This window comes from Syngnathus scovelli, chromosome 2 (assembly GCF_024217435.2).
Source record: "Syngnathus scovelli strain Florida chromosome 2, RoL_Ssco_1.2, whole genome shotgun sequence".
Taxonomy (NCBI): Eukaryota; Metazoa; Chordata; class Actinopteri; order Syngnathiformes; family Syngnathidae; genus Syngnathus; species Syngnathus scovelli.
Window position 1 is genome coordinate 13,625,606 of NC_090848.1, and position 10,766 is coordinate 13,636,371.

General features: G+C 38.4%; 1 protein-coding gene across 1 annotated transcript; it reads left to right on the plus strand.

Annotated features, from left to right (window-relative positions):
- The first annotated feature begins 1,746 nt into the window (after positions 1-1,746).
- On the plus strand, positions 1,747-9,581 carry slc38a5b (solute carrier family 38 member 5b). The gene is made up of 16 exons (XM_049752249.1): positions 1,747-1,927; positions 5,286-5,391; positions 5,490-5,559; positions 6,146-6,261; positions 6,513-6,586; positions 6,669-6,761; positions 6,869-6,950; positions 7,037-7,119; positions 7,259-7,317; positions 7,409-7,525; positions 7,690-7,769; positions 7,856-7,956; positions 8,042-8,166; positions 8,454-8,598; positions 8,718-8,821; positions 8,894-9,581. Exons 2-16 carry the CDS (start codon positions 5,336-5,338, stop codon positions 8,996-8,998), a joined length of 1,410 nt encoding a protein of 469 aa, XP_049608206.1. The 5' UTR covers positions 1,747-1,927; positions 5,286-5,335; the 3' UTR covers positions 8,999-9,581.
- The last annotated feature ends 1,185 nt before the right edge of the window (positions 9,582-10,766 follow it).

Here is a 10,766-nt window from a genome sequence, read left to right on the forward strand (position 1 = left end):
TGCACGCAAACCTTTCAGTATTCCACGTGCTGCACTTCACTGAGCTGCTTAATGACATCAGTCCTAAGTGGATCTGGCTAGATCATCGTCCTGATTGGCAGAGAGGGGGGGAAAAACAAGAAAGCACATGGTCACAACACAATGTCAAGAAGATGAGACGTAATATAGCTAATTAGGTTTTAATGAATGTTACAGTCACACAAACAGAATGATCTTGTGACGAGACACACACGCCTTAATGAAATTCAAACCGAGTGTTTTATACTGAAATAGTCTTATATGGAAAATGTGTCTCTTGTGTTTGCTCTTTTTTTTCTCTGAGAAGTACTGCCTTGAAGTTATCTCTGTATTTTCATTGAAAACAGCTGCTCGCTGCATGGGCATAGAGTTTGACACGTGATCATATATACTGAGACTCTGCACACCTGCTGCAGCTCACGTAGAAAGAAAAAGAATCAGATGGAGTCCTCTTGAATCCTCTGACGTGGTTGAACTTATATCTTCATGTCTATACAAAAATTGCAATTGGGTGAAGAAGTCATACCAGCATATCAAAAATTAAATTCGTTAACAAACCAAAAAAGACACCCAGACTGTAATTTATGTCCATTACAAACTCCGAAACATTGACTGAAGAAGTTGGGGTACAAAATATATGTAACCTAGAGCTTTAAGGTACTGTTGTTGATTCAAAATGACTAATTACACTGGTCAACAGGATATTTTAGCTTTATGTGTAACTAAACATATTTCATGATTTCAAAAATGTATTTGCTTGTTTTCGAGCGCACCAGATTTTTTGAATTTTTTGTTTTTTAAGTTTGATCTAAAAAAAACTTGTGCAATCCAGATTTTCTTCTATACGTACTAATTCATCATAATTTCATCATGAAACTAAGACGTAAAAACAAAAATAATAAATGTCAAAAAAACAACCACTGTAAATATATAAAAACAATCCACCTTCACTTTGATCACAAATGTGAGTCTAACTACTTTGAATTGGAGTCAGAACGTCTGCTGGATGTGCTACGGTCCATAAAACCTTTGTCGAGGCTGCTCTCGCTTTTGGAATATGCTGGAAAGAAGTCTTACGCAACGTTATGCATGACGGAGATTGGATTTTAGAGCTATATTTTGAGAAATATTTTTGTACCCAATTCTCAGGGAGAGTCAACGTGTACAATCGGTTCTATCGTTTTATGTCTCTCGCCCTCACACATATTGGAACAATCAAGTCCAAAGATTTTATTTAGCGCCGTAGTAAATCACTGAATGCAGGTACATACATCGTGGAAGTCACACATAAACAGACTCATGGGAGTGTTCTTAACCTTTACCATCTGGTGTTTTAAAGGACATGCACTCCAGTTGCCTCACACACTTGTGTGGAGATCGTCGCTTTATATATTTACATTTCCACATTGATGCAATGCACAGCTAGCTTTTTTTTTTTAGCTTGGCTCTCATATACAGTATAGCTGGTCGTTAACTCCAGACTCTTATGTAATAATGTGCTCAACAGATTCTACTCTTAGCATTGAAATGGACTCCGGAGCTTCCTAAAGTGTAAAAACAAGTCTTTGTGTGAGAACACTGAACAGGACACAGTCATCTCAGAAATCCCCTATTGATCAAGCAATTAACAAAGTCATATTTAATGTGTTGTTTGTTTGGGGAAAGGAAGAGGAGTGCCTACACGTGTGACCTCACAAGAAACTTGATCCCATCATTTTCAGCCCCCCTTCTCACTCCCTGTTCCCATATTTGTTCCTCTCTTCCCAACCTTCCCCAGAGCCACAGTGCGCTTCCATTCAGGGCTCAAAACACAACTTGAATTACGCCTGTGCCTAAAGAGTCGTTGAGGTGGCAGGACTCCACGACACAAACGTCGACTTCTGAGGGTCATCTGGACTCGCTTGAGGAGGTAAGTCCACCCAACACTTGCATGAGCTGGACTGACTGTTGCCACGTGGTTTGACTTCTAGAGGAACTCTGCTCACTAAAAATGAAAAAGTGCTTTGTTGAAGGTGTACTCTTCAAGTTGGACAACATTTCACTCAGTAGTTTGTAGTTTTTTTTTTGTGCAAGCATGTTTTAGTTTAGTGAGTTGTCTTTTTGGTGTGTATGTGTTTTTGTTATTGATCCTTGGAGGAAAATGTAGGAAAATATGGAGAGTTTTGAGTACAAATAGTAACAATGATTACATAATGACATAAATATAAAGTGTTAAGGTTTAATGCGAGTGTGAAACCTTTCTTTATACTGTAATGTACTTCTGCTGCCATGTCATCGACGTGGAACTCCCCTTAAAATGATGGATTGCTTTTTAGTGTCTATGTTTTCCATTTTAACACGTTGTATTTTCTTTATGCACATTTACTAAAATTCGCACTTAAAGAGAATTTCATTTTTTTCTGGCTCAATTTCTAACAGTCCACCCAAGTTTTATTGATATTGTAATGTTTTTTTGTTTTTTTTTTGTTAGGTAAAACTGCTAAACAAAGCAAAAATGTCAATCCAAACAAAACTACAGCCTTGAACTTTTGCTCAGGACACAACAACAACAACTGGCGGGGTCATTGAATGGCTATTTAATTTACTTTTTGAGTAAGTCAGATTAAAAAAAAGGGAGGAAGAGTGAAAGATTTGGCATGGGTATGAGTGACCAAAGTTTTAGTTTCACAACCAGTGGCAGTGTAGTTCAGCACCAACATGAGTATACAGAGAGTCAGTGTGTAAATCATGTTTAAAAAAAAAAAAAAAAGAAAAAAAAAATTTGAAGCAGTGTGTGGTTTGTGCTGTTATATCATAACAGGAACATTCTGTAGAATGAATTGCTTCGCCTCTGTTGATACTCAAAATACATACACTGGGTGCTCAAATTTTGTGTTCAATGAAATAAAAACAAGAATAAATATAAATACAGTAGTGTATATATATATTTTTTTTTAACTGTGAGAAGTTGATTTGGACATTTTAAAGGGTGTGTGTGTGGATTAGAGCTGTAACAGGAGACAGTAAAGTTTTTTTGTAGCCATAGCTTGGAAACCAACCTTAAAATAAGACTGGATGTTTGCAAAGGTAGCGGGCGGCGCAGTGGTCAGTGGCGAAGAGCGTCGCTGCACAGCAGGAAGACATCCGGTTTGATTCTATAGGCTGAGGAAAGAGGAGGGGAAAAGGAAGCTATAAGACTTTTCTATTGTGGAAGATGTTACCTAATCTTGGAAACGTATTTACTGTAGGTAAAAAGGATGTTGTGAGAATATTGTAAATTCATGTGATGGAGTTCAAAATTCTTCCTGAAAGCAACAAACAGGAAGATTAAAAAGAGCTAAGAACAAAGTGTGACTTTCCAGATTGTAATGTTGAGCTTGTGAGATGAGATGATTCGTTTTCATGTTGATGGCTACGTGAAGGTTAAATACTGAATGTTTATTTACATCATACTGGATTATATTGAAAACATACTGTACATATCAATCTGAAGCTTTCTTGGCATCATATGATTAGCCATATAACATTCCCAAATAGACACCAAAATCCAATGTAATTTTTTTTTGTTACATGACACTCTGAGTCTTGTTACTGTATCTGACTTACGAAATCTCTATATAGCAGAATGGAAGTTTTATTTAGATTTGATATGCATGGATGAGATGTACGGGCGGATTGGTATTAAGCAACAAGATACTCATGTGTACGGCAATATAGACATTAACGATGTCTATTTGTGTTGGGGCAGTATTGGAAAGAGCCACGTGACTACACCCAGAAAGCGACGCGGTCACGTTTGAACGGGAAGGTCATTATCAGCTTTTATCACATTGAAGTCCTCAAAGTGAAAATATGCAAAAAGTTTATTATTATTATTTTTTAAAAACATTACACAAACTACAATTACCACTGTGAAAACAAGAAGGCATGTTAGTTGACAAGATACGTGGGAATGTACTCATCAAATTGAAGAAATTCATTGAATGTTGCGTATAAAAATACAAGTCAGCATAAACAAGTCAAGTATCCCGTTGACTCTACAAACACTTGATTCATTTGAAGTCCAATATGATCAAATGTTACTTTTGTCAATGACGTAATGACCTGAAATGCTCAATGATGGCTCAGACTGTACACTGTGTACTTTTTTAGTTTGGCCGCAAGAGTATTTACGCTAGAGCTGTTTTTTTTCCCTGCTGGAAACTGTAGCATGTGGTAGCCTACAGTGGAACATCGGGTTGGTCGTAAATATTGTAAGGGAATGAAACAGTCAAGACCAGGTGTTTACATTTGATTTTTAAAAAGTATAAATGGGGCTTGTAAAAAAAAAAAAAAAAAAAGTTAAATACTATACCGTAATTGAATGTCTTTTCAAAAAATACATTCTCATTTTGAATGTTGCAGAATTTTTTTTTAGTTTTTCAAAAAATATGTATTTCGATTTATCTCTATTATTTTTTAATTATTTTATACAAACAATACTTTTTGTTGATTATGAGATATAAAAATAAAAATGATTTAGGGAAAAATCATCTTTATTACTTTGAAAAACAAATTTTGATAACATAACTGATCTGCGGACTGGAATAATTAAAAATCCTAGTGGCCTGTATTAGCCCCACGCTAAAAGGCTATCATGACTGTTGTGATCAATCTGACTTGACCTGAGGATGAAGTTTACTTTGGCTACCACCGGGAAACCAAACAGAGAAAAGTACGAGAAGAAAGGTTTGTTTTGGCCGGGTGAGCGTCGTCGTGTACTTTGACAATTATGACATACGCCAGACCACCGTTTCCATTTGCAACTCCTATGTTGCTTATTTTATTTTTCCTATGACGCAGTGACTGTGTACTGTTGCATTACATAGAAATAAACAAGTTTAAATAGCAGCTGTTGTTTTTTTTCCCCAATCTTTTAAAGTTTATCACTATTTTATTGATTGGTTTATTTTATTGAACATATATAGACTTGAAATTTAAAAAAACAAAACTTTTTTTCCAACTACCACCACCAACAACAAAAATTAACGCTATTGAAATAAAATTGAGAAAAAATCAGATTGAACTTTGTATAATGAGCGAACTTGGCTTATTAAAGATGACAGCACAAAACATCTCTGGATTGAATGAGGTTGTGCTTACTATACTTGTGGATCCAATCAATGACGTCATTAAACAATTGCTAAATTGACTTTCCGACCACTCACTGATCCATGTAAAGTATCAAGAAATAACAACCTTCATATATAAGGCATGATCATAAAATCGTTTTGATTCTTCTTTTTCAGATTTTCCCTTCCATTTTACCCCCTTTTAAGTGAGAGCGTTCCATCCAAATATGGAGATGGAGAAACTGTCAAACGGTCATGGAGCTGCCATGCCAATGGATGAAGAGTACGCTAAATTTGCTTCCTTTAAGTTGATTTATTGCAAATTACTCTAGCACAGAATACTCTATTGTTCACATTTAAATGACTATCTTCTACTTCCAGAGTCCCACAAGAGGATCAGCTGTTTCTAGAGCACAAGAGCGGGCCCACAAAGACGACCCAGTTTACTGACGTGAGCATGCCAAGAAAAGAGAATATAATATACATATAATCAATCACCTACATCCACTTGGGTCATAAATCAAACATACCAGTTTCTTCAAAAAATTTGTTTTTTAACAGATATTTTTAAGCTAACTTATGTAAACTTCAAATACTTGTGGCCAAGACAAACCAGCCGTGTTGCTGATGTATCTCACAAGGCCTCTAGTGAATTTGTAAGTAAAACCACTCCATACACTTAATTTAGCTAAACTGGTTTAGCTTAATGCTAACACACAGTGCAAAAAGTCATAGATCGGCTAATAAATAGTATTGGTGTTACATTGTTACAAATATTTACGCAACAGATATTTATGTACAATCAGTGGAGCAGTACCAGTAGACAAATAATGTAATGGCATATATTCTTTATCCTCTGTGAAGAATAACTAATATTACTGCAGTTTAAAAACCAGAATAATGGGTAATGTTCTTTAGGAGATGGAATGGAGCTTTATAAATTGAGCATTACTTGTAGTAGTGCTATTGAATGTGACAACACTGTTGTGCTTTGTTTTTCTCTGATGTTTACCATTCCAACTTAATTCTCTTTTCAGTTTGAGGGTAAAACCTCATTGGGAATGTCTGTCTTTAACTTGAGTAACGCCATCATGGGCAGCGGAATTCTGGGTCTTTCGTACGCCATGTCCAACACAGGCATCATCCTTTTCCTGTGAGTGCTTGTGTCATAATCCTTAGAGTACTGCTTTTGGAGGGACTTCCCTCGTGTTTGTCCGTCTGTCGAACTTCCTCTTCCTGTTGCCCAATCTCACTTATTTGTGACGCTGATTTTAGAAATGACTGTTGCTTATACATCAAACAATAATGGAAAATACAGCATTATTTATTTTTGTTGCCTACTCCATTTGCACAAGCTTTGTTTTCAACTCTCTGCCCTCCTTAAAGGTGTTTTTCTTGCTACAGGGTGCTGTTGATATGTATTGCATGTCTATCCTCCTACTCCATCCATCTGCTGCTACGCAGTGCTGGAGTCGTGGGTAAGGCTTGAAAAGCATTTGGAAAACAACACAAAATAGAAATGTCTTGCTCTTGAGTGAATGCGTTTTGTTGTTTTCTCAGGTATCCGTGCCTATGAGCACCTGGGCATGAGAGCATTTGGACATCCAGGAAAGATCATAGCAGCTGTCATCATAACACTACATAACATTGGAGGTCATTTGTCAATATGAATGGGATGTAAATCTAAATTATGACAAATCCACGATGCCTATGCTTTGACATTAAAGGCAATGCCAATAAATATTTGCCTTTATTTGCAGCCATGTCCAGTTACCTGTTCATTGTGAAGTCGGAGCTACCGCTGGTCATCCAGGCTTTTCTCGGGCAAACATCTGGTTCAGAGTAAGTCGTGATGCGTATAGATCACATGAGTCACTTACTGTAGTTGTGTACTATCTGCTTCATTCTATTTTGTTTTCATCACCTAGTGACTGGTACATGAATGGAAATTACCTCATCATCATAGTCACTGCCTGCATCATCCTTCCTTTGGCCCTCATGAAGCACCTTGGTAATTCTCACTTTTTTCCCAGATATTTTTCAAATATGTCATTTACAGACCCAGGTTCGAAAAAAAATCTTCACCAAACTGTGGATTTACCATCATAATCAGTGTTCCTGACTCAATTCTAATGTCTTGTGCTCCTCAGGGTATTTGGGTTACACAAGCGGGTTCTCTCTCTCCTGCATGGTGTTCTTCCTCTCTGCGGTAAGCGTATAAGAAAAATAAATTTAACAGAAAAAGAGTTATCTAGCATGTTCCTATAGCGTGCTTATATCCCCTTTTTCTGTCATGAAAGGTCATCTACAAAAGATTTCACATTTTCTGTCCTTTGGAGTTGTTTGGCAACTACTCTGTTAGCACAGAACCCTCCGGGGATATGTGCACCACCACATTCTTCACTATCAATCAAGAGGTAAGAACAGATGAAATCAACTTCATGTCAACACTTGTGATCATTTTGCAATCGCAGCATAATTTGCTACTTAAAATAAAGTTTGTCTATGAAAGCGGAGATATTTAAGAGTCACATGGCGTGTGACAAATAGCTGGACAGATGTTTTCCCACTTTGTTTGCAGACAGCCTATGCGATTCCAATTCTGGCATTTGCCTTTGTGTGTCACCCTGAAGTTCTTCCCATCTACACAGAACTAAGAAAGTAAGACAGAAAAAAATGCAAATAATGTTGTTGTTTTTTGCCATTGCTGGATATCATGAATATTATCTTCATCTTATCCCATCAAGCCCAACCAAAAGAAGAATGCAGAGTATTGGCAATATTTCCATCCTTGGAATGTTCACTATGTACTTCCTCACTGCCATATTTGGCTATCTAACCTTTTACCGTGAGTGCAACACCTTTGTCACTTTGACCATAGAGGTCATCATTTCAACTTTGATATTTGGTTGTGAATTTGTGTTTTTGCACAGAAAACACAGAGGCAGAGCTGCTCCATACCTACAGTAAGGTGGACCCTCTGGACACGCTGATCCTCTGCGTACGATTGGCTGTCCTGGTCGCTGTCACTCTCACGGTCCCCGTGGTGCTCTTTCCTGTAAGAACATGCGCATCGTTTACAATTTTTTACTGTATGGCAGCAGTACACAACTCAATTCACAGAAAGCAGCAGTGAAGAACTTTAAAAAAGTGAAAGAACAATCTATTAACACTTTATAGGGCACTTAAAAAAACCTGAGAATAAACTATAAACAATCCCAGTGCCTATAGTTGACATACATTTTTAATAATTTTCAAAAGAAAAGCTGGAAGACAAAATAGAAATAACTGAGTAGAGTAGCCTGAGGTGCTTACCGTAAAAACCTACATGTGCATTTCCACCAGATTCGTCGTGCCCTGCAGCAGCTTCTGTTCCCTGGGAAGGCTTTCCACTGGGTGCGCCATATTGTCATTGCCTTGTGCCTGCTGTGCGTTGTCAACCTGCTGGTCATCCTCGTGCCCAACATTCGAGACATCTTTGGCATTACAGGTATCACATTTGACTGTCCAACATAGTCCCAAATCTAAAATTTTCAGCACTTCAACAAAAAAAGTGTGACACACTTTATGTTATTTTATTTTTTGGTAAATTCTCTTTTTTGTACTCAGGAGCAACTACGGCTCCAAGTCTGATTTTCATCCTTCCTGGCTTGTTTTACATCCGCATCATCCCCACTGAGCAAGAGCCCATGAACTCCCGACCCAAGATCCAAGTAGGTTTCCACTTACGCCTTTAAGAAAGACTCCCGTACTGATGTCTCGTTTTATTTGTTTTTTGTTTTCAGGCCGCATGTTTCGCAGCACTTGGGTTTATATTTATGACCATGAGTCTTACATTCATTGGAATCGATTGGACGAGCGGGGAAAAACGAAGTCTGGGTGGGCATTAAAGTGCTTCCAAGATCGAGAGAAACAGCATCCTCACTTCTCCAGTCATCAACTTTCTGCTGGATGGTTTTGATCATGAGCTCGGAGCGCTCCTTAATTACAAGAGGACACGTTGTTCCTCCATGGTGTGTTCAAGTGTGCCCTGTAAGCCACTCAGGACACATCGGCAGGTAGTGTCGGCCCCGCTTACGTTGCCCATGGAAGCTACCATACTCGCAACTGTCCATCTTCACTAAATGTCACTAAATTGTGGAGTGAGTATAACGCTAAGAACGAAATTACCGTCTGCATGCAAAAGACTTTGTTTAATCATTGCTTTATAAAACGGAGCAGAAAAATGACATTGAACAAGACCAAACACTCTAGGGCGAGGGGGGGGGGGGGCATTTAAGGTAATTTGATGTGTTTTACTTTGTAATACTGCAGAGCAGTACTTTGTAAACTGCCAAAGAAATGTTAAGCTCAGTCCAAAAGACAGTGTGGTATTGCATGGCTATGCTGTGAACCAATTAATTTGGTATAAGGTAACCAATTACTTTGGTTTTGTACATTTGTTGTGAACATGAATAAATATTGTCAAAATATTGTTTGATTGTTTTCTTTTTATTATCTTGTACACAATAGTGCACAATCTTGTCTATCTTATTTTTGGTCACGTAATGATTTTTCTACCATCAGTGTCTGGGAAACCGGATTACCGCCATTAAATTCCCATAACGACTTTTTATTGACATTGCGGCAGCACAGCAGCCAAGCGATTAGCACGTCTGCATCACAGTTCAGAGATTTGTGATTCCGGTGTTCAACTCTGACATTCCTGTGTGGATTTTGCATGTTTTCTCTGTGCTTGCGTGGCTTTTCACCGGGGACTCCGGTTTCCTCCCACATTCCAAAAGCCTACACGTTAAGTTCATTGTTTGTCGATACAGCGGATATTATGTGTCAAGGGTGCACCCCACTTATCACCCATAGTCAGCCTGGATTGGTTCCAGCTCATCCGAGACTCAAATTAGGATAAGTGCTATTGAAAATACATAAATTGACTTATTGTCTGTTTGATCCTTGTCATTTATGATTATAGCTTTTGTGTTCACTCCCGGGGTTGCCAGATTTGAATTTGTCTTCTTGCCCTGCATTTTAAGTGTTGTTTTTCCACCCTCCTACGCAAACATTTGACAAAATGAGCCCATCACAAAACTGAGTCGGTGGTTAAAGCAGACGGTATACCAAATATAAAACTGGTAAGACGTGCCTGATTATGGACTGCAAAAGAAAGTGCTTGAACTTTTGCTGACCTGCCACATCAGCAATACGAGAGTCCTTTCAGATGAAAATAGCACACTAAGGTCTGCCAGTTTTCTGCACGTCCGCATCCAACTTTCTCAGTTTTAGCCTGCTAGTTTTCAGCCCTAGCCTCAGTCTTTTAGTCCTTTTTATGTCTCGTCCTAATTTTCCAATGCTCTGGCCCAGAGTCACACCATTAGCTCATTTCTACAGCGTCTGAGCCTAAGGTTCAGGCTCGAGCTCCCTCTCCTGTTCTCAGTTTCTGCTCATGTTCAAGCTATGCATGAGGCTACACACGAGGATTGGAGTCTGTCTGCAATTGCCTCAGTATCAAATTCAAGTCCAATACTGTACTATGAGCACGGCAGCCAGCATGTGAGAGGGAATATTGAAGCTGAGACCGCCCACTTGAACCAGCCCAACATTTTTTCTGCCAATGCAACCCTGATGACCTCCTGCTAAAGTTTCTTGTTGGACCGGAATCAA

Excerpts from the sequence above, each read along its gene's own strand:
- slc38a5b (XM_049752249.1), top strand. The coding sequence starts at position 5,336 with ATGGAGATGGAGAAACTGTCAAACGGTCATGGAGCTGCCATGCCAATG. Across the intron at positions 5,392-5,489 it reads GCCATGCCAATGGATGAAGA|AGTCCCACAAGAGGATCAGC; the intron begins GTACGCTAAATT and ends TTCTACTTCCAG. Across the intron at positions 6,587-6,668 it reads ACGCAGTGCTGGAGTCGTGG|GTATCCGTGCCTATGAGCAC; the intron begins GTAAGGCTTGAA and ends TTGTTTTCTCAG.